This window comes from Silene latifolia, chromosome 3 (assembly GCF_048544455.1).
Source record: "Silene latifolia isolate original U9 population chromosome 3, ASM4854445v1, whole genome shotgun sequence".
In the NCBI taxonomy this organism is placed as follows: Eukaryota; Viridiplantae; Streptophyta; class Magnoliopsida; order Caryophyllales; family Caryophyllaceae; genus Silene; species Silene latifolia.
This window is the reverse complement of record NC_133528.1, coordinates 12,554,327-12,582,032: the sequence shown is the minus strand read 5'-3', so window position 1 is coordinate 12,582,032 and position 27,706 is coordinate 12,554,327. Positions and strand designations below refer to the sequence as shown.

At 39.4% G+C, this 27,706-nt stretch overlaps 3 protein-coding genes across 4 annotated transcripts; all 3 read right to left on the bottom strand.

The window, feature by feature from the left end:
• Window positions 1-820: 820 nt before the first annotated feature.
• On the bottom strand, window positions 821-3,718 carry LOC141648685 (uncharacterized). Its single transcript, XM_074457408.1, has 2 exons — window positions 2,474-3,718; window positions 821-1,747 (listed from the first exon to the last, which is right to left on the bottom strand). Exons 1-2 carry the CDS (start codon window positions 3,716-3,718, stop codon window positions 821-823), a joined length of 2,172 nt encoding a protein of 723 aa, XP_074313509.1.
• A 778-nt stretch (window positions 3,719-4,496) lies between these two features.
• On the bottom strand, window positions 4,497-7,092 carry LOC141648684 (uncharacterized). The gene is made up of 4 exons (XM_074457407.1): window positions 6,972-7,092; window positions 6,654-6,872; window positions 6,247-6,389; window positions 4,497-4,919 (listed from the first exon to the last, which is right to left on the bottom strand). Exons 1-4 carry the CDS (start codon window positions 7,090-7,092, stop codon window positions 4,620-4,622), a joined length of 783 nt encoding a protein of 260 aa, XP_074313508.1. The 3' UTR covers window positions 4,497-4,619.
• A 12,952-nt stretch (window positions 7,093-20,044) lies between these two features.
• Window positions 20,045-26,048, bottom strand: LOC141647234 (zinc finger CCCH domain-containing protein 43-like). Of its 2 annotated transcripts, none has more exons than XM_074455346.1 (9): window positions 25,911-26,048; window positions 25,751-25,796; window positions 24,876-25,282; window positions 24,706-24,780; window positions 23,588-23,704; window positions 22,678-22,962; window positions 21,563-21,829; window positions 20,867-21,133; window positions 20,045-20,519 (listed from the first exon to the last, which is right to left on the bottom strand). In XM_074455346.1, the coding sequence occupies exons 3-9, from the start codon at window positions 25,257-25,259 to the stop codon at window positions 20,322-20,324; spliced, it is 1,593 nt and encodes a 530-aa protein (XP_074311447.1). In that variant the 5' UTR covers window positions 25,260-25,282; window positions 25,751-25,796; window positions 25,911-26,048; the 3' UTR covers window positions 20,045-20,321. The 2 variants fall into 2 exon arrangements, with proteins under 2 accessions (XP_074311447.1, XP_074311448.1); XM_074455347.1 differs by having other exon boundaries at window positions 24,876-25,274; window positions 25,911-26,018.
• Window positions 26,049-27,706: the final 1,658 nt, after the last annotated feature.

The following is a 27,706-nucleotide window of genomic DNA, read 5'->3' as shown; positions in this document are numbered from 1 at the left end:
ATCTTGAAATCTTGATGCCGGTCAAGGAGCTAACTTTTTCAGCTCTGATCAGTTGTCACGACAGAATTTCCATACACATAATAAAAAGGTAGGGAGACAAAGGATCCCCTTGCCGAAGACCACAAACTGGTCGGAAAGATTCCGACGGTTCGCCATTAATAAGAACCCTATAAGAGACTGTAGAAACACATTCCCAAATAATATTTCTCCAGAAAATTGGGAAACCCATACGCTTCATAATTAACATGAGGAAACTCCACGAAACACGATCAAAGGCCTTGTTCATGTCAAGCTTAAGCACAGCGAAACAGTTTGAACCCTTTGTTGTTTTGTTAAGATAGTGCAGCACCTCATGAGCGACAAGGCAGCTGTCAGTCATCAGGCGTCCAGGGACAAAAGCTTGTTGCGAGTCAGATACAATAGATGGAATAACCAGCTTAAGCCTATTTGCCAGGCATTTAGATGCAATTCGGTAGATAACATTACAAAGACTAATAGGCCGATACTGGGTTATCAACTCAGGGTGCTCCACCTTCGGAATAAGTATAATATGTGTCTGGTTCCATTCTTTCAGCATTACTCCAGAATTGAGAAAATGCAAGATTGCCGCAGTTACAAGATGACCAATCTGAGGCCAGAAAACCTGATAAAAACGGGGAGTAATACCATCCGGGCCAGGTGATTTCGAACCATCCATACTACGAATCACTTTCGGAGAACATCGGTCTCTGAAAGGAGCAGAGAGAAATAGAACAAATCGTCGACGAAAAGCAAAGGAACATCCAGGTCATCGAGAAAAACTGCTGTGGACCGAAAAATATCACGGAGACGACTTCGACCTCCCAAAAAGATCGGAAATAAGAACAAATCTCGCTTCTATATCAACTGGGTCATTAATCCATGTTCCGTCAGAAGTGCGTAGAGAAATCAGTCGTTGCTTGGAAGAGCGTTGCTTAACACGGTTAAACAAAAAACGGGTCGGAAGGCCATCCAGAATTTCTTTACGTGTCTTGTTTCGCTGAATCCAGTAACTATGTTGCTTGGAGAGCAGCTGAAGGTGGGAAGATCGCAGGTTGTGGTACAAAAGGGCGTCATCAGAGTCCGAAAGAGAAGTAGATGCTTGAAGAAGATCACATTCAAGTGAACACCAATTTATACCATAGCAGATATGGTGTTGAATAACCCAATTCAGAATAGCAAAACGAGCAGCAGCTAACTTTCGGGATAAGACATAAGAAGATGAGCCATAAACTGGAGTGTTCCATGCATTAGATACAAGAGTCATCACTTCCGGAATTTGAAGACACCAGTTGTCAAGACGGTATGGCCTTTTACGTGATTTTGGTTGCGGCATAAAACGTAGCATAATTGGCGAGTGATCGGAAATAAGAATAGGTAAGTGAAGAACCGAGGAAGCGGGAAAAAGATCAATCCAATCTTGGGTTGCATATGCACGATCAAGGCGTTCCATAATACAGTGGTTAGCAAGTTGACCATTCATCCAGGTAAAACGAGGACCGAAGAAAGGAATATCCACAAGATTGTTATGAAATTTCCACGCTGTAAACTCAGCTTGACCTCTTATTGTTAATGATCCACCAAGTTTGTCCGAATGTAATTCCACTTGATTGAAATCGCCAATAACCAGAAAAGGAGAGCAACCAGAGATTTCATTAGAAATGTTATCCCATAGAAAAGACCTATATTGGAAAACAGGTTCCCCATACAGGAACATTACATACATATCCTTAAAAACAGCTTGATTTACAACTAAGCCCAATTTACAAAAAATAAAACGGGGGCAACTACTTATAACTTGTATATCTACGAGTCATCCCGTACAAAAAGAAGACCACCACTACGACCAACAGAGTCCACCCCAAAGAAATTAGGATAACCAAGATGGTGAGTCTTCGTTGTTGCTATGTCGACATTAGTATGAGTCTCTTGCAAAAACAAAATCAGCGGATGATATTTAAGGACACACTGATGTAGATACGGAATTGTAGGATCATCCGCTTCCCCAAAGCCCCTACAATTCCAACAAAAGATAGTCATTGATACCCTGGTGGTGACTTAAGGCCCACCACCTGACCTAAATGATCCGTCCTATCTTCAGCGCTGTGAGAAGACAGGAAAAGAGACGAAAAAAAGCGATTAGCGACGAAAAATGGAAACCGCACCCATCACAACAAACATCTAAGACGTTTAAAGGAACAAAAATCCAGGGCCGAATCCGAGCTCATAAATTTGCGTTTATTCGGCCCACAAACACCAAAGAAGTCGAACTAAATCCGCGATTTAGGTTTCGTGTAATCAAACCCTAAACCCCAGGAAAACAAAGAGACACTCAGGGGGGGAGTGTTCGAGGTTCAAAGACAGACAAGGACGAATCCAAGGTTAAGTCCATAAACTTAGTACGACAAGATCGTTTAAAACGTGGACAACTCAGGCGATGCAGCTCATAATTTACCTTGCGCTTGAACACAAATTTCAATTTCCTACCAGACGAGTCCATAGGAACGGAATTACCAGAGCCAGAGCTAGGCCCAGCAACCAAAGGGTCACGAAAAAGGATGCCCACATCCACATGACGTGGGGGAGTAACCGGTTCAGGCAAACCAAGATCCATGATAGGATCCAAGTCCATTTCAGGAGCCCTCATGCGAAAACTCGGTGAAACAGGAACTGCAGAGGACGACGCTCCATTAAGATCAGGGATAGAGCGCCTCAAAGGGTGAGACTCAAGTAGAACTTCGCGAGATTCATCTTCATGGACCATAAAAGCAGATGGTGGCGGTGCGAAAGGAGCTTCCTCGTCCCCTCCATTGTTTGAAGGTGAAGATGAGAACGAAAAAACTGGTGAATCTCCGCCTGAATCAACTTGAGCAGACTCATCCGGTTCAGCAATATCAATTCTGGAGGTCAAGTACTTCACTCTTGAAGGTAAACCCATAATCTCCGGTGTGTAAAAACGCGAACCAGGTGGGCCATGGAGAACCATTAACCCACTTGCACTAAGCTCCTCCATACGGGCACGAATCCGGCGAGCACCGTGAATCTTCCCAGACGGACAAAAGGATACACGATGACCCACTTCTCCACAAGTTTTACAAAATCTGAACACACCCTCGTAAGAAAACCCAATCCACTGATGGGTACGATCATCAATCTCCAAGTAACAACCAGGGATCAATGGTTTCGAAAGGTCCACCCAGACCTTTACTCTAACAAAGCATCGAGGGGGTGTTAAAGAGTTCACAACCTCCTCCTCGCAAATGTCTCCCACATGAGACAACAGGTAAGCAGCAACAGAGGAGTGCATCAGGTGAAACGGAAGATACAGAACCCGAACCCAAACAGGGACAATATGGAAAAGCATATTGTCCGGGAAAGAAGTTGCAGAGCACGGACGAAGCACCAATAAACTACCATCAATATTGACAGTTTGACGCTTGCGGAAGTATTTGTAATCCGCCATAGATGAGAAAGAAAACAAGTAATAAGGTTTCATGGGTCGAATCGAAATCGACCCATTTAGCCTCCAGTTGATACCAATCAGGTATAGAATCCTGTCAACATCCAGATATCTCTGGTCAACAAACCGGGCAGTTAGAACTCTATTGAAATCCAAACCCGTAAGGTCAACACAAAGGTGAGGTGGTAGTTTTATATTCACTCCAGCCCGACAAAGAGCGGTGGAGGAGGAAGAAGCCATGGTTTTATATTGTGTTGAGGTTTATAAAACAGGGAAAATATGAAGATTTAGCGCTGGGGAGGAATAAAAAATCGTAGAAAGGTATATATAGGTGGAAAAACAGGAGACAAGAGGTTGGCCGGAGCTCTACGTGGCAACTGACCGGACAGAGCACCGCCACATGTGCAAAACAAGGCAACAAAGGGATAAGCAAATTGGGGAGTTTGGCAGAAAGGATAAGCAAGTTGATAAAGGGGGTTGGCGAGGAAGAAAGATAAAGGGATGGTGGATGAAGCTGTCGGAGTTGTGTCGGCTACAAAACAAAAGAGTTTGGCGGTGGAAAAACCCAGAGGGTAAGGACTCTCAATTAGAGAGAAACTCTCTAGAGATAGAGAGAGAAAGTTGATACGTTTTTAACTTGGGAATGATTTGTCCAATTGATAATTCACAATTATCGTAGACTTGTGTAAAACGGTTTTATTAGAAATCGGCAAAGGACACTTGCGGAATAGTAACTCTTTATTGATGGTTTTTTTATAATAGTTTTGTGTAAAATCGTTTGACAAGAGACAATAATGAATTTTAGAATATTTTTTAATTTAGATAACTGGAATTAAAGTAAGTAATTTGGAGTTTCAGTAAATTAGCTGGATTTTTTTCTTTAATTTCAAGACATTTAACATGTCGGAACTAGTTTTCGTGTCCTTCCATGTTTTACGGTACACAACTCCCGCAATATCTTTAATTAAGTTACTTCTCATAAAGAATAGAAAATGTAAGAAAATAAATGAGACGTAAGGATCACATGGAAAAGTGTGGGCGACAATCGACATGGAGTAAATGTGGTTCACAATTAGTACATTAATTCTTTTCATGTATATAATCACAATTGACAGTAATATAGTACAAGAAAAGACATGTTTCATCTCTTCTTCCCCGAAACCGTCTTCTTCACGGCTCCTACAGAGACTAAGAATTGATCAAGGGAGGATAACGTCTTCATATCGTCAGGAGGGAAATAAGAGGCTGCTTTTCCCATGAATGAAGCGAAGAAGAGAGAAAGTGAAGGCCGAAGAACATAGCGTTCACCCAACAGCTCATCTAGAAAAGCGAATGCTGTTAAAAATTCCGACCTGCCTGCCTTTACTGGAGCTTGGAAATGTGCAGGGATTATCCTCTTGAATTTCCAGTCTTTAACTATACGATCAGTCCAATCTCTTACCTGAGAATTCAGTTTACACAAACCTAATGAAAAAGAGCTAGGTGAATTATGAAGGGGGAAAAAATGAAAAGAAAATAGGTGAACGATAAGGGGACGAGAAAGGGAAAGAGCCCATATCGGTTAGCTCAGTTTTTTTTTTTTTTTTTGATGGCGAGGGGGTTGAATCCCCCGGGCCCATGCATTCCCGCACCATCACATGGACCATGTAAGCCACCCCCTTCGGGGGCTACAGTGGCCAAGTGATCATCGCCCCAGCTGGTAGTCGAATCCGGGACCTCTCAACTCCTGCATTTCTGCAAGCTTCAAAGTTTAACCCGGCTACCACTAGACTAACACCACTTGGTTTAACCCGGTTTGCTCAGTTGGTATAAACATAAAATAATAATCAACTCATGGAGCCTCCGAACCTACTGGAACTATTGGTTATTATGCCCTCGTGGGTCAAACATAAACGCTGCAAACTAGGTGTACGCGGTTTGCAAGCTAGGGCGGATCTAGGGGGCCCGGGTGGGCACGTGCCCACCATGAAAGTTCAAGAATATATATTTGTATGTGCAGATAATTATCAGATAACTATTATAGCACAGATGGTAGAAGACTTGACCTTATAGGGGGGCGTCCAGGGTTCGATTCCCCCAACAGGTGTTTTTATATGAAAGTTAGCCCATCTCCATAGTCTACTCATTGCAAGTCAAAAATTTGTTTCCACCAAGAATCGAACCCAAGACCTTCAATGTAGCATGGCAATGTTTGAACCACTAAGCCACTAGTATTCAATGATTAATATCTAAGTAAAACGTGTTTTATCTTAAATGAGACATCCTATAAATTACATTTTGTAAAAGAGTAAATAATTAAGAATTTTTTGTGATGTATAAAGAAAATTTAGCTCATTACTTTTTTATATTTTATAGAAAAAATAAATTATAATATGTATAAAGTGCCTTATACAAAGTAAAATGGAAGACAATTTGTTAAAAAATAATTTTGTGCCCCCCTGTCCAAAAATCCTGGATCAGCCCCTGACTGTAAGGGTACGGAACTACGGACCCATAAAAATATGACGAGTCATTCACTCGCTCTCATGTTAGGTTGGACTTGAGCATAACAACACTCTTTAAACTCCAGACTACCTCATACGACAAGAAGGTGACAGCCCCAACTTTGAGAGCATATGACCTAAATCGGAAGTTGGCACTTCACTACGACATCCAAAAGTCATGACATAAATCTGAAGTTAACACAGTTTCATGTTGCAGCATCAAACAATTTACAAACTAAGGAGGATGTCGAATAAGCATATGAAGATTACTGGCTTTTGCCATACCTTTTCAGGAACTTTGCTGAAGACTAATGTTTTTACAATAGGGGAGACGATCAATTTCTGTGACATTTGAGCAAAGGTCGCATTTGGTTCTAGCAAATTTGATGGTCCAAGGAACAGGATTTGAAGAACCATTCTTTTCCATCCTGCAAGAACCAACATCAGGTAGGCCTGTTAATATCGGACCCAAACAATTCTTGTAATAATAGTAAAAAAAATGGAGAAGAAAAAAGGCGTGGCGTGAGAATGTATTTTAACTTGTTCTATAGTATGTTTCTAAGCTCCAACCAGTGTGGACCTACCCATATTTTGACCCGAATAACCAAACCCGGCCTGTTTGACAGGTCTACGTACACAAAACCATTATCGATGATATGACAATATTACAGACTGATGACTTAAAGAAGTACCTTTTTGGCGGTTCATTGAATTGTCAATGACTGGTCCATCTGGAACTTCTTTTCCTTTACTAAGAATCTTTACCGCCAAACCATTCTTTGCAGCTGCTATTAAGGACTCTTTACTTGATACATTGAGGGGTTGCCGTGGGACAAAGATCACAAAGATCGGTAACTTAAGGGATCTTGAAGGCTTGTGGTAGAAGGCTACTTCTACGTATGGCCCGATACCTTGAGTGTGTCAAAAAGAGATAAAACATCAGGTTCCGTTCCACCACTGTACTACCTATCGGATCTAATTTTGAGCAAAGTTTATAAAATGTAAGTTACCAACTTCTGGTGAACTCAGAACTTTCTGTTCAATTTCATTTGACCATGGGGTTGATAGATCCTCATCTTGCAAAGTTTTCGAGCGAAATATTCCGAAAAACTCAAGTGGATCAAGATCCATGTGGGGTGTAATTGAGTGGAGTTGTAACATGCTCAATATTTGTTTGGAATTATAATAATTTAAACCATCAGAAAATGTTTGGCTCTCTCTTAAAGAACATTCAGCAAAGGTTTTCGAGGTAAGTAAAGGAAGATAATGCTTCATCTTCTCATTGATAATTGGTCAGTATAAATACAAGACTACAAAGATATTCTAGGCTACAAACTAGGAAACCATATACACTAATATAGGTAACAAATAACAAACTTATTACTAAAATATTTACATATATTCTATCACACCCCCGCAGTCGAAACGGGAGGGTCACGGACATTGAGACTGTCTCGAAAATCATCAAAAAGAACCAACGGAAGGCCCTTCGTGAAGATATCCGCGATTTGATGACGGGATGGAATATGACGAACGCGAACTTCACCTCGTTCGACCTTCTCTCGGACAAAATGAATGTTCATTTCAATATGTTTTGTCCGTTGATGTTGTACGGGATTGCCCGAGAGATAGACAGCACTCACGTTGTCGCAATAGACGAGAGTAGCCTTAGAAATAGGAACTTGTAAATCAACAAGAAGGTTACGTAACCAGCATGATTCGGAGACCACGTTGGCGACGCCTCGATACTCGGCTTCAGCACTAGATCGAGATAAAGTAGGTTGGCGTTTGGACGCCCATGAGATTAAATTGTCACCTAAGTAAACACAATGACCGGAAGTGGACCGCCGTGTATCAGGACACCCACCCCAATCGGCATCCGTGTATGCCGTTAGAGAAGTGAGAGACGAAGGACGAAGCCATAACCCACGAGCATGAGTGCCACGAATGTAGCGAATAATACGCTTAAGAGCATTCATGTGACAGTCCATCGGATTGTGCATAAATAAGCAAACCTGTTGCACGGCGTAAGAAATATCCGGCCGTGTGAATGTGAGATACTGTAATGCACCAGCGAGACTGCGGTATAGAGAGGGGTCTGAACACGGAGTAGATGACACAGCACTAAGTTTAGACTTAGTGTCCACGGGTGTAGCACAGGGCTTGCAGGAAGCCATCCCAGCGCGTTCAATAATTTCCTCGGCATACTTGGATTGAGATAATAGCATACCCTGAGAATGATGAGTAACCGATATACCCAAAAAATAATGAAGAGACCCTAATTCCTTCATGGCGAATTCGGAATGAAGTTGATCCATAAGAGTGGCGCGTAGAGTATTAGACGAACATGTCAAAATAATATCATCAACATAAAGTAACAAATAAGCCGTGTCGTTACCTTGTCGATAGACAAACAGAGAATGATCGACCTTACTATGACGAAAGCCAATAGAAGCAACATAATCTGCAAAACGCCTGTACCAAGCACGAGGTGCTTGTTTGAGACTGTATAGCGATTTCCGAAGTAAGCAAACATGATTAGGGTTCCTTTTATCGCGATACCCAAGCGGTTGGTGCATGTAAACTGTTTCATTGAGAGCCCCGTGAAGAAAAGCATTTTTGACATCGAGCTGATTAATGACCCATTTCTTCGAAAGAGCAAGACACAAAACAGTACGGATTGTGGCTGGTTTGACCACAGGACTGAAGGTTTCCCCACAATCAATGCCAACCTGCTGAGTTTTTCCGTCACCTACAAGACGAGCTTTATACCTCTCAAAAGAACCGTCAGCGTTAAACTTATGACGAAATATCCACATAGACCGTATGACATTAACATTTGGTGGACGAGGAACTAACTCCCACGTCTTATTGTTAATAAGAGCGGTATATTCATCATCCATAGCCATTTTCCAGTTATGATCCCGTAAAGCAGACACAGGGTTGCGAGGTAAGGGTGAAATAGCAACCGTATGGTTAAGACATTGGGTCGTAGGAGGTTTTTGGTATTTAGGATTGGGTTTGTAAATATCATGGTCACTACGTGTCACGGGTTTGGAAATAGGCGGCACGGATGTGGAAGCACCAAGATGGTCATTGTGGGTAGCTGACGGGTTGGTGGTATGAGGAGTGGGTTGTCTACGCGTGTAGACACTCAGGTGGGCAGGCCAATTGAGGGTGGGCAGGGTGGGTTACCGTGGAGCTGCTGAGGTCTGGGTTGGGCAGACGGGTCAGTGGTTGGCCGAGAGGGTTGGGCATGTGTCATGTGTTGAAGGACATACGGAGATAACCCATCATCCAAGAACTTATAAGTGTGCGAGTCGGGGCAATGAACTTTAGAGAAAGCTAGACTCATCGAAGATAACATGACGACTAATAATGACTTTGTTAGACGACATGTCAAAACACTTATACCCTCTATGATTTGGCGGATAGCCAAGAAAGACACAAGGACTAGAACGAGGTTGTAGTTTGTGTATAGTGGTGGAGGGAACCAGAGGAAAACACAGACACCCAAACACTTGTAGATGAGAGTAAGTGGGAGTGCGGCGAAATAAAATGGAGAGAGGTGTACGAAAGGCAATAATTTTACTTGGAAGAATGTTCGATAAATAAGTGGCCATTTCTAAAGCGTGATGCCAATATTTTGCAGGGATAGATGCATGAAGCAAGAGTGTGCGAACAATGTTGTTGACGGACCGAATTTTGCGCTCAGCCTTACCATTTTGGGATGATGTATGAGGACAGGAAAGGCGAAAAAACAAACCGTGATCGTCACAAAATTTTCGAAAAGGACCATTGAAAAATTCTGTACCATTATCACATTGGAGCGATTTAATCTTGCGCTCAAATTGAGTTTGGATATAAGCATGTAATTTGACTAATGTGGGATAGACACTGGATTTATTAGCAATTGGAAAAGTCCACAAGAAATTACTGAAATCATCCAAAACAAGCAAATAATATTTATGACCAGCCGAACTAAGAACTGGTGAAGTCCAAAGATCGCAATGTAAAATATCAAATGGCAAATGTGTACGCGTAATAGAATTAGCAAACGATAAACGAACGTGTTTTCCAAGAGGACAAGAATGACAAAGAGGATTTTTTGAATTCAAATTACATTTAATGAAATTATTTCGCCTAAGAGATTGAAATACCGGTTCCCCTGGGTGACCCAGACGGTCATGCCAAAGAGATGGGGCGATGGCAGACAAAGTCGTAGGACTGGACTCGACGGTGGAGGGAGTGGAAATGGGATAGAGGTTGCCACGACTGTTACACCTCATCAGATGTGTCCCCGTCCGTAAATCCTTCACACAAAAGCCAAAAGGGTCAAATTCAACGGTGACCGAATTATCGGTGGTAAACTTGCGAACGGATATTAAATTTTTGACTATCTTGGGTGCGTGTAAGACATTTTTAAGGACAAAGGGTGGATGGGGTGTGGGTAGTGTAGCATTTCCGTAACCATTAACTGGGATAGAATGACCATTTCCGACTAAAATACCATTTTGAGTACTCGAATTAACAAAAGACGGGAGAGTACCTTGGTTTGCAGTCATGTGAGATGTCGCGCCCGTGTCCATGAACCAAGACGGGTCCGGAGGTGTCAAACCGAGAGTGAGCATAGCGGCTTCAATATCAGTTTGACTAGGAGTAGACCCATCCGCAGCTACGTAGGCTTGAGCAGGCCGTGGTCCAAGAATTTCCTGTTGGGAACGAGCGACATCGGGTCGAAACTAGGGACTAGATGGGTACGGGCAGGGTGGATATCCCCAAGGAGAGGGAGGCCACCTCCATTGACTGTACATAGCAGGCCAAGGCTGCTGACCAGGGGCAGAAGCAGGCGCAGTGGGAGCAGGCGAGGAAGATGCAGGCTGTTTAGAGCCTTTCCTGCCTTTATGACCACCATTCTTCTTCTTACCATTGGAGCTGCGGTTGTTTTTGTTGGCAGTAGTGGCAGGAGACTTAGCCCCGGAGGTACCTCCGACACCCCCTTCGTTTTGAACAAAAAGGGCAGTCGAGGAGGTGGTGGCTGCCTCCTTAGCAAAACATGCTTCTTCTAGAGTCAACATGGAGCGAGCTTGGTAGAAAGGAGGCAAAGGATCTTTCTGCCTAATGATAGTACCAACGTTGCGATAGGCATCGGTGAGACCCGATACCATCTGTAAAACCAACCGTGTCTCCGACACCGGAGAGCCAACATTCTTCAACTGATCTGCAAGAGACTTAAGGCGCTGACAATAGGCCGAGACGGATGGGAAATCCGACATGGCAATATGCGAAAACTCCTGTTCAAGGGTCACCGCCCTAGAGTTTTTGTTATCCTGGAAAATATTTTGAATCCGTTTCCATGTTGCCATGGCAGTAGTGTCGGCTTCAACAATCGTTTCCAGAAGATCTGTGGTGACGGTGGAATAAATCCATTGTAAAACCGTAGCATCGAGAGTTTCCCAGAGCTCTTTCTCGTCCGCGGTAGAAGGAGCCTTCGAGCCACCTGTCGGTTCAACAATATGATGAAGCACGCGGTTGGATTTCGCGTGGTTCGTGAAAAGAATAACCCAAAGCGGGTATTGATCGTTGTCCATGCCAAGTTCGACAGTGACATGGTTCTTGATGTTATTCACGGCAAGAGCAGGATGGAAACCGGACTTGGTGTTGTCGGGTGCCATTGAAGTTGTCGTGAGGACAGAGAAGAAGAAGGAAGAGAAAAGGAGAGATGCAAGCCGTGCAGGAGACGGCTGCTAGGGTTGCGTGCGGAAGCGTTTCAGGATTTTTTACCCTAGGAAGCTGATACCATAAAGGAAGATAATGCTTCATCTTCTCATTGATAATTGGTCAGTATAAATACAAGACTACAAAGATATTCTAGGCTACAAACTAGGAAACCATATAGTAAGTATCAAGATGGGAGGTCGTGAGTTCTCCGCTGTCATTCCTATTAAGTCATCTTGTGAGTCCTACAAAAGGTGATATGGTTGAATCCTCTAATTAAGGGTCCCATAAAACCTGAGCAGTTAATTAATGGTGTAGTTTTTGAGGAGGTAGTCTCAGAAAGGAGATTTTTCCATGATTTCTGCAGTCGCAAGTATTGCATGTCATCTGTAATTTTTTCCTTCTGTAGAAAGGAAACTCCCTCCTTGCCTTTGAGGAATGGAGCTTAGTGATTTTCCGTTAAAAATTCATCAAATCCCACTAACCTGAATGCACTCTTTAGTCGGAGCAATGGGCGCATGAACCCATAATCCTCCTGTTTTGTTGAAACACTGCTAAAGCCCAAGGCTTGCTCTTGCTCAAATGACCATATGCAATCTTTTATGATCTGAAAACAAATATTCGATGCCAATCTTCAGTAAGCAGTCGAAATCTCTCATAAAACAATACGATTTGATCAAAGTTATCCAAATTTATTTACATTACCCATTCGTATGATCATTATATGCACCTAAATACCAGCTAAGTTGTAAAATCAAAATCCTCCACTCCGCCTATGATATTCCAAAAACTAAACCCCACAAATTTCCACCGAAATTTACTAGTTTCCCTTTAAAACCATAATTGCCTGATTCGATGTGAATATGCAACATTCTATACGCTCTTAATAGCGTGTCTGACATATACGCTCTTAATAGCGTGTCTGACATAATAATAATGAAGATTGGATTTGGGGAAAATTAAACCCTAACAAGAACACCATCAACAAGTTTACAGAGGACATAGACAATTGGTTGAGTAGAAGGATGATTAGAAGCCCCTGTTGAGTAATAACTCGAACACGAACACGAAACCGAACTAGAACATTCAGAATCAGCACTAGATTGATTTTGATTATTGCAGTAATTGGAAGACCAATTAGGAACATTAGAAGCCTCTGACGAACAGCAACTCATCGCACTGGAACTCGAGTCGGAATCAGAATATTTATAATTGCAGGCAGAGACAGAAAGCGAAACAAAGTAATTGGAAGACCATCTTGCTGTTGGTTTCTTCTTAAGACTGAGTCTTCTTGGCGGTATAGATTTCCTTGCAACAGAACGACGGCGTTTGAGTGGGAGTATCGTCATGGAGGAGCAAACAGAGCGGTGAGCAACCTTTCTTAGAGGCTTCCCAGGGAAGTAATCAATGTACCCGGTTTTCGTCATTGTGGTAATAATAATAACTCAAGTAATAATGTATTGTAATGAAGATTGGATTTGGGAAAAATTAAAGCAAAGAGAAGATGAAGATTAGGGTTAATTGTTGATCAAGCTGTAAACAAATTAAAGTGAACGATGAAATTAGGAAAGCGGGAGATTAAGAAAGGTAATTATATGAATGAAACGCGGTAATTTTCTGTTCGGATTATAACGAGACTGATGCGATGTCAATTGTTTATGGAAAGTTTTTTCTTATTTACTGGGCCGGCCTTTTTTATTAGGCCTGTTTTTATAGTCACTAAAATTCTCGCTCCATGTTTGATATACTTGCTTGTTTGCAATGTGAGCTAGTAACTATGGATGTCAGCGGGACGGGTATAAGTGGATATCGCCCCGCACCCGACCCAGTTGGGGCGGAGATGGGTAGAGCTTCGGCGGGTGCGGGTACGAAAAATGTACCCGTCATGGGTCATGGGGCGGGGATGGATTTTGCATCTTACCCACCTAATACCCGCCTACCCGCCAATCATTAAAAAAACTAGTAGGATTATGATAGTTTTATAAATTTTATTTAGTTATAGTTAAGACATAATGTTAATAATAACTATTTTATAAAGTTTTTTACTAACTTATTTGGTGAAAAAATAAAATTATAAAGATAAATTTAAAAAAAAAATGGAAACTAATATGATTAAACCAACTTTTACTAAAAAAATTATCGAATAAAATTATGGTGTAGCGGGTTAATGAGTAATAAGCGGGGCGGGTACGGTTTTATTTTTCCACCCGTTGGGGCGGGGATGGTTTTGGAAACTTGTACCCGCCACGGGTGGTGGGCGGAGATGGGTACGAGTTTTTCTTGGTGGGTACAGGCACGGGGGAGCCTATATCCACCATCGCCCCGCCCCAATGACATCCCTACTAGTAACTCTACTACATGTATTTTTTTTATTTTTCCTAAAATCTTGCTTAAGTACAGTATTTTTGTCTTAAATCTTAAAATGGATCAAATACTAGCACTTGGTGTTAACCTCAACCTGTTTATGCAGGTTGAGCTGGATTTATGAGCCTAAGCCTGACACAAATGGGCTAGATCAGATTTTAGGGTTCAAATGGGCTTTTTAGACCCTAATACTTACGGCTTATCGAGCGAGATACATAGTAAAATATCGTATTGAGAAGTCGCGCAATTGAGATGGTTGAAAAGGCGCGATGCACTCCTTGACTATAAACGTGTTTACTGGCAACAAAAAGCTCGTATAAACAAAGCAAATTTTGGAGATAATAATACCAAGTTTTTTCAAACTCATGCCACGATTAGACGTAGTAGAAATGGTATTAAACAGTTTATAAATAAGAATGGTGCTTGTATTACTGATCAAAACCTTATTAAGCAAGAAATATCCGATGAGTTTAAACTTAGGTTTGCGAAAAATCATCTTTGTAATTTCGACAAGAATGAGGATTTTAAGTCTTTTGTGGATTAATTACGAGACGAAGATAACATTTCTTACGGGTAATATTAGTAGGGAAGAGGTTAAACAAACGTGTTTAGTTTAGCCGAGATAAATGCCTGTGTCCCGATGGATTTCCCGCAGAGTTTTTTCAAAAATACTTTGGGATATTGTAGGAAATTCTCATTACTAAAGCGATTTTTTAGCATTTTTTCATTCTGAGAAATTACTAAAAGAAATAAATCATACTTTCGTAGCTTTGATTCCTAAAATTGAAAATCCTCAAACCGCAAAACCATTTTCGTCCGATTAGTCTTTGTTCAACAATTTATAAAATTATTGCGAAAATCTTGACTAATCGTCTTCGAAGTGTCTTGCATAAGATTATACATCCGTTTCAAGGTGCTTTTACACCTAATCGCTTCATTCAAGATAATATTCTTTTAGCACATGAGATTTTTAACTCGTTTAAACGTAAAAAGGTAAAGGAGGTTGGATTGCAATCAAACTTGATATGGAGAAAGCATATGACAGACTAGAATGGAATTTTATCGAGGAAACTTTTAAGCAAATGGGTTTTAATGCTAAGTGGATTTCATGGATTATGGCATGTATAAACACCGTTTCTTACTCAGTGTTAGTAAATGGAACACCGGGAGACGTTTTTAGACCTACTCGAGGTATTCGACAAGGAGACCCACTTTCGCCATATATTTTTATTATGTGCGCCGAGATTTTAGCAAGATCTCTACAAAAAAATAGTGATGTTAGCTCTAGTGATATTGGGATTAGAATTGGATCCGGAGTGGAGAAAATTCCTTTTCTCACTTTTGCGGATGACACTATCATTTTCGCTAAAGCCTCTAACCAGAGTTGTAGAACTATTAAGTCTATTTTAGATAAATTTTGCACGATTTCCGGACAATTTGTTAATTTTGACAAATCCACTTTTCAATGCACTAGAAATATTGAGCGTTCTCTTCGTGAATCCTTTAGAGGCATTCTTCATATGAACGAGGAAGCTCATTTGGGTAAATATTTAGGATGTCCTATAATTGATAGCAGAGTGACTAAAAATACTTTCGAAAACATTATTCAATCTTCTTGCACTCAATTATCGAAATGGAAAGCGAATTCTCTATCTCAAGCAGGTAGACTAGTTCTTGTCAATGCTAATTTAGCCGCGAAGGAACTTTTCGATGCAAAGCTTCCTCCTCCCTTCATCGATCCATAATAGATTAGATAAAATTAATAGAGACTTTCTTTGGAATAAGAATCCTTCCCAGCGTTCTCCTAATTTGGTTGGTTGGCATAAAGTTTGTTTACCAAAGTCGGTTGGTGGTTTAGGAATTAAATCTTCTGAAGCAGCTAATAAAGCTCTTCAAATGAAACTTTTATGGAAAATTCTTATGGATAAGGAAAGTATATGGGTCAAAGTGGTATCGAAAAAATACTTGAGAAATTGTTTACTCTTTGATCATAAGCCTAATGCAGCCTCTTCTTGGCAATGGCGTAAACTAATGAGTCTTCGAACTCTATTTAGAAAAGGACTGAGATGGCAGGTAGGTAATGGTAGCAACATTAAGTTTTGGTCTGATAATTGGGTTTTTTCACACCCACTTACAAGCAGTATGGCTGATGATGATAGTAACCGTGATCTTAATCTTTTGGTTAAAGATTTCATAACCTCAAACAAGCAATGGGATGTTTGTAAATTATCCAAATTAGTGAATAATGATATTGTTAATCGATTACCAACATTCCAAAGTGCCACATAATGATATTCCGATACCCTCGTTTGGGGTTGTCCGTAGATGGAAATTTCTCTACCAAAACAAAGAACTTGGTTAGCGCAAGGTTTGTTCGATCAAGCTCTTGACAAATGTGAATTTCAGTGGATTTGGAAATTGAATATTCCTCCTAAATTGAAATTTTTTCTTTGGAAAGCCTGTGTTGACGGCCTTCCAACAAAAAGTAGACTTCTCAAGAGTCATATTGATGTCCCACCTCATTGCGTTACGTAAACAATCCTATTGAAAACAAAGATCATTTCTTTTACGAATGTCCCTTGATTGGGTCTGTCATCCAAGACCTGAACATTATTAGTTTCAACGAGTTTTTGTCAAATTATGGTACTATTACAAGTCAAAGTTTTCTAACGAAACTTAATTATCTCAAGGATTTAATTCCAAAAGATGACTTTATAAAGATTATCTTTATTTGGTGGAATGCATGGTTCCATAGAAATGATATTATCTTTAATAATGTTATTTTAAGTATCAGCAAACTTATTACTTTATGTAATAATAGCACTAAGACATGGAATGTGACTAGATTTAAGGATCTCAACAATCCCGAGGTAGAAGAGTCAGTTAGAAACAATTCTAGTAAGGAAGAGATTTGGTGGGAAAAACCTACAAACGGTTTCCTAAAGCTAAATTTTGACGGATCGAGAATAGATGGTAATAAAGCTGCTTTAGGATATTCTTTAAGAGATCACAATGGTAAAGTCGTTTTGTTGGGAGCAAAAAAGTGCGGATCCAATAGTATCCTTGTTGCGGAAGCACTTGCTTTAAAAGAAGGTATTTTAGCAGCTAAATACTTAGGAATCTCAAAGTTAATTGTGGAGGGTGATAACTTATGTGTTATTAACTCGATTCGAGGTACTTGGCAAATTCCGTGGGAAATCTCTAGTATTATCAAGGATGTGAAATTAGACCTTCATTTTTTCGATGAAGTGATAATTAAACATTGCTTTCGTGAAGCCAACAAGGTTGCTGACTTCATGGCTTCAGTTGGACATTCATGTCCAACTCTTTCGAGGTGGTTTGATAGCCGGTGGTTTCAACTTACCTCCCTCATTCGAAAGGATGAGATAGGTTGGTCCTACCCTAGAGGATCAACCTAGTTTTCTTACCTAATCAAAAAAAAAAAAAAAAAAAAAAAAAATAGTAAAATATCGTCCACCAGTACCTCAATATAAGCCTAGTTTATAAAATTTGTTTATATAATTGATGCAACATATATGACGAATTGTAGTATATAAATTGCTCAACAAAAGAAAGATAAAAACAAATCACAAATTGAAAACAAATACTCGTATAACAACTGTAGAATGTTAAATTATGTACTCCTAAATATAATCTATGTTAAGAAAACATCAATCTTGAATTTTAATGAATATTATACGAGTTTTTTAAGTGTTTTTTTATAACTTTATTACAACTTTAACATTATTTTCCCTTTTGAACCGAAGCACATGCGTTATTTTGGGCCTAAATAATAGGCCCAATCCCCGCAAAAAATGGGTTGCACTGGGCTGGGCTGATGGGCTTAGGCCATTTGATCACGTCTAAGTTTTGTATTGTCTCTTCGGCACTAATTTGTTAGACTTAAATTCAATTGAGTCCGGTCCAGATCTATTCAATTCAATTTCACTCGACAGTTGCATTCCAAAAAAAAAAAAGGCCTTCATCACGTGCCCAAATAACTTCTTAAGAAAATATCTAATGATAGACCAATCTACATACGAGTCTAACACATCCATCTTCATGTCACTCAAGTTCGAACTTGGTAATCAAAAACTTCTAATGAATCAAAATTAAGGAGAACCCTTAACTCACCGATCGGAGTAAAAAAAAAAATTGACTAAAATTCTTAGACGGAATAAGTAACACGATAAAATAACTTCATATTCTATAGTATAACCAAACAAGCACTACTACCTCCCGTTATTGCACCAATGAATGTGACTGATCGTACCTAGTGATGGAGTCAAGATTTGTAGTTAAGAGAACGAACGAGTATAAGAGAAATTCGAAAATATAACTAACATTTTCAAATTTTTCATTTTACAAGAGATGTAAACGTGCCTACAAACAAATGTTCTAAGTGATAGATGAACCATCTCAAGATTCTCAACCAAAACCATAATTTACATTGGTCTTAAAGAGTGCCGTGTGCTGAGATTATAAGTACATACATTAACATAATTCACATTTCGTTCAACATGGTTAAAATTATATTATTATGAAATCTAATAGTGTGACTAGACTCCACAAATAATCTATGTAGGAACAGCCATAAATACATAGTTAATACAAGAGAAACATTTTGATAATAAGCAAAAGACATGGATAGTGACAGAAAGAGAGTGGTAGCAATTTGAAATGAATTTGGCCAACCTATTGCACGGTTGTTGTGTAATTGGCCTATAGACGTGCATATCACATTTTGATTTCTTCCGCATATGACCTTTTCCCTTTATATTTCTTCAACGTATATATTTATGCTACCCTTTGCATTGTTCTACAATCTCATATATAATCTCATATATATCTTTCATCTTCCTCAAACTCGTCATCAAACAAACAAACAAACAAATAAACATCGATACATATATACATACATAAAGATCCTACAATCGTCCCCTTCATTCTAATGTCGGTAAGTTCCCTTCTTTCAATCCTATGTAGAGTTGATGTTCGAAAAGATCAACGTAGAACTTGTAAACTCAGCTACAATTTCTTACACTAATGAAATAGTCACGTATTGTACTCAATATTATTTTTTAGCTTTTTGCGTTAACATCCCAAAATATCATTTTCAAAATTTATATCTATCTTAATGAATTCTGGATTCGTCTCTGATTATTCGAAGCATGATTCTCTATGCTTAATACATAATCCCTTCAAGTGTTTGTTTAATTTGTATTCTGAATTAAAAATACTGTTTTTTTGGTGGAGTGTTGCTAGAAATCAAAATCGGGAGGAAAGTCATTACCGAAATTTGGAGAATGGGACGTGAACAACCCATCGTCAGGAGAAGGTTTCACGGTAATCTTCAATACAGCAAGAGACGAGAAGAAAAATGAAAGAAATAACTCTACTGAACCTAGCCCCAACCCGAACAACCAAGACAAGTCCGGCGATAAGTGCACCAACCAACATCAGTGTCCATCGGTAAATCTACACCCAATCATAACTATACCGTATTTTTTTTTAGTATAAAAGGTTATTTCTAACTTATTTTATGTGCTATATTAAATGAACCAATGAATGCAGAAGAAGTGGTTGAGCTGCTTCAGGGGAAAATGAAGGTCTTGCGGACAAGCAAGCTGTATTTCTAAATGGAAGATGGCTGTGAGATTTGCAGTGTGAAGCGTTATTATATTTCGGCCACCTTATTTTTTTCCGCTTCCATTACATGCTTGTATGCTCTTTTGACATAACAATTGTGATCATTTTTGCCATCTGAGTAATTTCTCGTGTGCTGGACGACAAATTACCACTCCCATGCACTTCCGTACTGACCCAATAACACACGATATGATCATAATGTAATGTTGGTGCGTTTGGGCCAAGCCTTCACAACCACTGAAGAAAAGGGGTTGACTTTTTAAAGTTTTTAACCTAACAAGTCTGCGGCTAAATTACCTTTAAGATAATTTATCTGCAAACAATAACAAATGAACACATACGAAGCTGAGAATAAATAAGACGGGTATCGCACTTAATCCCGTGATTCAATGGCAATTTGCAAGTAGCGTGAATAAAATGGTCATGTGTATGGATTAGTTTTACCAGAAGACCATTTTCTGAGATGAATGGTAAGCAACCACAAAAAAAAAAAATTGTACTTAAACCTCGAGTTGATGAGTAGTTTCAGGCATACTAGCAAAAAACTGAAGTTGTCATCTCTTCCTTACATTTATGCCTACCGATGTTGCCCAAAATATCTGTAGGTCTTCTGTCCTCATACGAAGGGATTAGATTCCCCAGCCATCGTCCCAAGCTGAACCGACATGGTTGTCAGCTGAAGGTTCCGAATTTGCAGCAGCTGGCACATTACTTGAGCTATGGAACTGAGCAACATCAGCTGAATAATCATCAGGGTGATTAAAGAGACAATTAGGACCATACTTGCACGTTCCCTGCTGCTCGTAGTTCCGACAAAGTTTCGCTCCCTGATATTCAAGACAATAGTTAGGCAACCCCAGTTTTCAGATTTCTAACTTATGACGCACGTTAAAATAATGCAACTTTTTTTAGTTTTAGGAGCAAATAATCTAAACCTTGGAATATAATTCATTCCAGAGAAAATAATCTAGAAGGAAAGATTTCGAGTAGAAATTAGAGTTTCAAATGGTAAAGAACGAGGGAGGAAAGAAATTTGGCATTCCTTGTTTTTAAAAGCAAATATAAGTTAATGAGGGAAGTACAGAAGATAATTAACCCCGAAATATAACAGAGCTTTAATGTAATAAGTAATACGCAAGCAAAAGAAATTTGTTAAACAAAAAAGGAAACATACAGGTCTTAAGGGAAGGCCCTTTTCACTGAGAGCACATTCTGATGATGTAGGCACTCGGTTCCTTGGGTGGTGGTATCGACATGCAGACTTGTATTTACACTGACCAGTTTTCATGTAGTACTCGCACTCTGGTTGTCCTACTCGTTCGGGAAACTCTCCATTTTGCATTTGCTGGCTTTGATGGTGAGGAAAAGACGTTCCATTTCTTCTCATATTGTTGGAATTTGAATTAAGAAACTGAGAAGTTTCTACAGGCTGCATTGTTGCCTTCATAAAACGTATAAATTACCTTTTCAGTATCGGTTTTTCTAACGTGTGCAACGAAATAATCTTTTACAATTACATAGGAACTTTTTAAAATATCATTAAATAACTAATCGCCCTCAATTATTCATTAGCAACAGGACTGATACGAGCCTCATACGGCATCTGAGATGCCGAGATGCCGAGACTGCTGGAGCAAAGCACGAATTAGGGTGTATATGTATAAAGTTTGCAATGCGGTGTTAGCTATGCCAGAACTTAAAACGTGTTATCCTAATTTTGGAAACCGAAATGAAAGTTAAACAGCAAAATTTGCTAGAGAAACCACTTCAACTTTATGCAACAACAATAGATTTTCTGTTGCTGATGCAACAAGAATACAATGAGAATAATACATATGGGAAAGTAAGCAGATGTGAGGGAATGACATACAGGTCTAGAGTAAAGGCCCTTGGAAGAAAGCAGAGGTGGAGGAGGCTTCGATGCTAGACTTCTCGGATGGTTATATCTGCAGGCTGTTCTGTACTTGCAGTTACCAGTTTTCATGAAATAGTCACAATCCGGTTGACCAGGTCGTTCAGGGAATTCTCCAGTTTCAAGCATGTTTGGATGATGTGGTAGTGGATCTAATCTCGCCGAGACGTTGTTCATAGCATGATGTGGAATAGGGTATTTATTCGCTGGGATAGAACTGTTGACCTAAGCAGAAGAAACGAGAAACTTAACCAAAGTACATGTCTACCGCAAAATAAGATTTGCATTGCACAATCAAATATCAACATATATGGAGAAGCTAGATGCTAGATTGTTTGAACTTCGATGTTACAGAAATGCAAATTCTAAGGCAGGATGCGCCTGAAAGATACAAGTATTCATAAATACTTCTACACAGTACATGTCATCCCCAACTTCACTGCAACGAAACCAAAAGGCAAAAACACAGTTACACAGCCCATATAGGCTGACTTGGTTGTTTAAAAGATGTATAATGTGTATTGGGTTCAATCCCTTGCCGGGGTAATTGACATGAGATAATGCGCTAGAAAAGGTGCCTAACTTGGGGTTGTGTGTGGTTTGCTTGCTATCACGTGCGCCGAGGGGTGTACTCGGGAGTCGGTGCATAACCAAGGTAGCAGGCGCAGTTCTCACCATTATCCAAAGGAAGCGGCACAAAAATGCATTGTATGTGTTCTATGTCTGAAGTCTGGACTTTGGTCAAACAAAGACTGTTCAAAGCGATTCTCTTAGGAGTGTCTTTAAGCCACAAACTTTGGCCACTCTAAGAACAAATACAACAACAAGATTACCCCAGTGCCTCAATGACTCCCGCAAATTGCGAGGTAATGGGGGGATCGAATGTACGCAGCCTTATCCTTGTGTTAGAACCACAAAGACGCTGAGTTATTTACCTGAGTTTCAAAGAAAATATAATATGGATTTTAATTTTAAAGAAAATAAAGAAAGAACATAGCAAATGTACGCTACCTATCAATACAGTCAAGAGAAACCACTGCCCTTGCTGAATAAATTCATGCAAAGTTATTTACCTGAGTTTGGTTCCATCCAGGAGTTCGGGTCATTGTTTGATGATAAGAACTCATCTCAGGACCATAACGCGGACCATTTCTCAAATTCATACCATTTGGTGATCCTGAGGCTCCCTGTGATACCCCACCAAAAGGCTGCAATGGTACGCCAGCATAATTTCTAGGCACACTGATATCACCTCTTACAGAATTGCCATTTGAACTGGGGTCAGGATGATTGAACCTGCAATTAGTACCATATCCGCAGGAGCCAGTCTGCAAGAAGTAGGTACACTCTTGCGCCATCTAAGGTGAAAAAGAGAACAGTTAATGATTTCTCAGTTCTAGACAGTTGAAGGTATTGCATGCATATACTACCTAGTACCTTATCCTATTTATAATTTTATATTGTCCCTATTTGACTTCGATGGACATCAAATGTCAGTTTTGACGATTAAATACTCCAAATATATGGAGATACAAATTAAAATCAGTCATGTTTGATTTATCAAAACAAATAATTTTATATTAATCTCTAGTTGTAAGCACTATATTTATAAATGACGCAATTTTAAGAAAGTAAAAAGTACAAAAGGTCAAAATGGCAGGTTATCTTACTTGACAGCAAGTGGATGAACGAATACAGTGGAACCTGCCTGCTTTTAGATGGATGTTCCATCTTTTTAAAGTGAGTTTCCATCCATAACAAGAAATCCAATGAATTGGTGTAAATGAAAAAAAGGAACATGCAGCTAATCTAACCGAATAGAGGGAATATCATTTTTACAAGTTCTGTGGAATATTCTGATAGAATATCGGTTGTTCAAACACCAAAGTCAACTAGGGACCATATAAATGGGACGGAGGGATAATTTAGTTAAATAATAGAAGCAGGAAAAGATTTCACAAAGACACAAGACCGTGAGCTTACCGGTCTTACTGGTAAACCTAGAAAATTAAGATCTGGCCTTTCCCTCTCAGTTCTACGAGCAGAGTGATTATATCTGCAAGCATCCCCATACTTGCACCCACCAGCTGTTTGGAAATACTGTAAAAGATAACAACAACAAATGTTTGATCTCAATGATATAAGAATAGTGTAGAAAACGAGTGTGAAACAAACATCTATCTAGGCAACAATCCATTACATAGAACAAACCCAGCCCACACACTACAATATTACATCCATATCAGGTACAAAACATTTCAATCACGCTAAAGCTATTACCTAATACTCTCGTAGTATTATCATTCAGCCCACAGAAAGTGGGAAGCAAAAGATTAACACACAGCAGTATCGAAGAAGAAAAATACTGAAAAGTTCACGGAAAAGCTGAAATAAATAACAGATTCACTTAATAAAGACACATAATCACTTCTTAAATAGCCAATCCTAGAAGCAAACTTCAAAAGAATTTTCTCTGCATCCTTTATCTTGAATCATACAGATAAAAAACCTCTCTAACACTAGTAACGTCGAGTCTATAAGATTGAGAAGACAAAACTCAAACTTCCACAGGTAAGATGAAGGTTATATGGGGTGAGAATTTGAAGCTCCGCGTTAAATTTCCATCTCAAAACCTTGAAAAGTCAGTCTTCTGCAATACTCCTTGAAAGACAACAAAATTGACAATGTCAAGACAATCATTTTTGAAACACCATGCGTACTTCACAAATCCCCTCCTCTTCAATTTACATTCCATTCTCTTACACAGAAAAAACTTTCCAATTCATATAATTCTTCTAGAGATAGAGAACCACGTAATTACTTCTGTAAACATTGATATAAATGCATAAAGTGAAGGATGTAGTTATCACATTTAGGCTGCAGAAATTTCTGTCTGTTATTTGCAGCTTAAGCATGCTTATCCTAGTCATAATCATAATTTCTCGGAATTTAGAAGCCAGAGGCCTGAGGCCCAGTGGAGGTCAAAATAACATCTCCTTAATCAAACACAACCCAAAGTATAAACAAAACATCCTTGCAACTCACACTCCAAAACGAAGTTCAGTAAAATAATTCCTCTAGTAAGTAGGTAGACTAATAACCTTGCATTCAATCTTGCCAGCATCACCAACCGATCCAATGCGCTCTTGAAATCCTTTCTCATTGTCCCCAGCAGCCTATAAAATGGAACAGAAACATAATCAAGTCCGCATAATCTTGAAAAGCAATACACGATCATTCAAACTCAAGTTCAACTTAAAATATGAAATACCTGAAATCCCCTTGGTGGGTGATTGAACCGACAATTTGGCCCAAACTTACAGGACCCAGTCTTGATATAATAAGAGCAATCCGCAGCATTAGGCCTCAAAGGATAAACATGGTTCCCATGTTCTTCCTCCCTGTTCTCTTCCTCGTACTTGTACCCATCACTCCCATTGTTCCCCAATCCTACCCTCTCAAACTGTTCAACAAGAGCACCTTCCTCTCTGACCACATCAATGTCACGATCACGACACTCATCACCATCACCCCCGCCTTCAACCTTAATATCAAGGTCATTTGCATCACCATGGGACCCGTCCGACGAGACATGCTTAGTAATTTCATTCTGATGCTCAAACAATTCACTGCTCTCTTCTTCCCAAGTCCCCATATTCCTTTCTCTTTTCTAAAGCACTAACACAAACATCCATCACCAGCAAAAAAATAAAAACATCATTTTCTAGTTTTAATAAACCAAGTTTTATTAATTACTAATTAATTAATTAATTAACACAAACACCCACTTGAAGAAATGTACACTTTGCATTGTTTTGAGTCAAATAACACATGGGTTAGTGTAGATCTTCCCAAAGATGTCACCTTTTTCACAATTATTTATTCAACTTCGATTAAAATATCGGTCACAAAGAATAAAAAAAGATAAACAAATGAAGGAGACGGAGACTGCTTACTTCATACGCTTTTTTAATTAAAAAAGGTAGTAAAGCAAAACCCTTTATAGTTTTCACCAACAACACATAATTCAACAATCCAAAAGAAAAATACAGATCAAAACTTGCATGATTAAATACATCAATTAAATCACAACATTAATCAAGTTTACCCAGAAAAACAACATTAAAACTGCAAAAAACTGTATACCTGATGAAATTTAGAGGATGATCAGAAGCTTGACAGCCCACATTGCCTAAATCATGTAAAAAATAATCAAATGAGTAGAATAATTAGGGTTTTCAACAATGATTTTTTTACAAAAAGGGGGATGGAATTGATATACAGAAAAAAGATTAAAGGAAAATACCAGAAAAGAAATGAAGTATGATGAGGAGTGGGGTGGGGACTCTTGTGTGCCTTCACCACTCCGTATAAACTGTTTGCGTGTGGTGTGGGGTTAAAGATTGTTCCTTTTTTATGATGCAACTCGGAAAAGTGCAATAATGGGCCTAACTATCACAAATTGAGATAGTAGTTTATTTCTTTCATTTCGATTATTTATTTACGTTTGCTTTTATTTCTATTATGTTTTTAAATTTTGTATATGTAAGGAATTTTTGTCGAAAATTACCTTATACTTCCTCCATTCAACTCCAAACTACCATATTGGTTTTTGCATACTATTCACAAATGAATCTTCAATTGCAATTGTCTCTCAATATATAAGTGAAAATATATTTTTGTGGGATCTTATTTGATTCGTCTTTACGAGTACATTAAAAATATGTAACTTTTATAATTTTTGCATATACGTAGTTAATGATATTTACCGCGCAAAACATGTGTTGGCAAACGTGAAAAAGCAATATGGTAGTTTGGAGTTGAATGGAGGAAGTATTTAGGAATATTTGTAAAAAGATTAATTTATATTATTATTTTTATTTTCTACCGCCTTTGTGCTAAGAATCTAGACAAACTTGGTCAGTATGCCACCTTAAACCTATCTCCCTTGACCCTTTTATGTTTTAATCTTGCTTAGGTGCGATTTTGGGAAATATAATGTATTTACGGTTAACTTTAGTAGATGCTCGTAGTTATTATTGAAATGTCAAAACATAAATTTTTCTTATGTGGAGTTAAATTGTGGGTTGGACGCAGTTGGTCATTATTGTTTGATGTTAAAATCTCGCAATATTAGGTAGTTTTTAACAACAACAACAAAAAAAAAAAAAAAAAAAAAAAGGAGAAAACAAACGTAACATAAAGTAAGTGTTCCGGGTGTAATTCCAGAGCAAGTATAGTTACCACCCGTGGCTTGTTGAATGATGTCTTGAGTTAGATTCTCCTTTGGTCTTAATCGTTCCTCTCGGCCTCTCCTGCAACAATGAACGAACTGAGGGCTTGGCTTTGTGCCAAGCGTACTCACTCCGACGCTCAAGTCAGTAAACTTAAGGGATAAGTTGTTACTTGGCTGAATGTATATTGTAGAGAGATAAGGAAGATATTACCAGATGAATAGTGTATTTAGGTTTCGTTGTGGATTAGTTGGATCCTTTCCTCAATGAAGGTTGAGGAGTATTTATAGGCTTTCACCTTTTGTCACGTAGTGGCCAAGTGGCCAAGTGGCTAGCAGGTGGAAAGACTGATCTACCCCTCGGCCGAGGGACCTATGGCAGGCCGGCGGGCCCTGTTGACTCACCGCCGAGGGGTCTTGGATGTGAGTACGCGGGTATGTGCCCCGACTGGCAGGTTGTCATGCCGAGGCCCAGGCTGACAGGCCGATGGACTGCATCGGCTAGGCTGTCTAAGTCGTTGACTTGCTGTGGATATCTTTGACCTTGCTCAATATGTTGACTTGGTCAGCGGTGCAGAATATGCCCCATCAATTTGCCCCCAGCGTAGTCTATGCCGTGGTATGGGCTCCGATGTATGTTTGAGCGTATATTCTGCGCAAGTAATTTGTAAAAATTTCCTGCATCGGCTTCTTCTGCGGCGGCTTCTTTTACCTCGGCCTGGTCTTTCTTAGGCCGTACCATATCCCCCCTCCACATGGATGTGTAAAGGGCATCCAATGTGGAAAAGAAAGTGACGCTGGCCGAGACCAGGATTGAGTGTGCCGGTTGTTTTTGATTGCCCCCGGCCGGCGCTTCTTAGCTTGGTTGA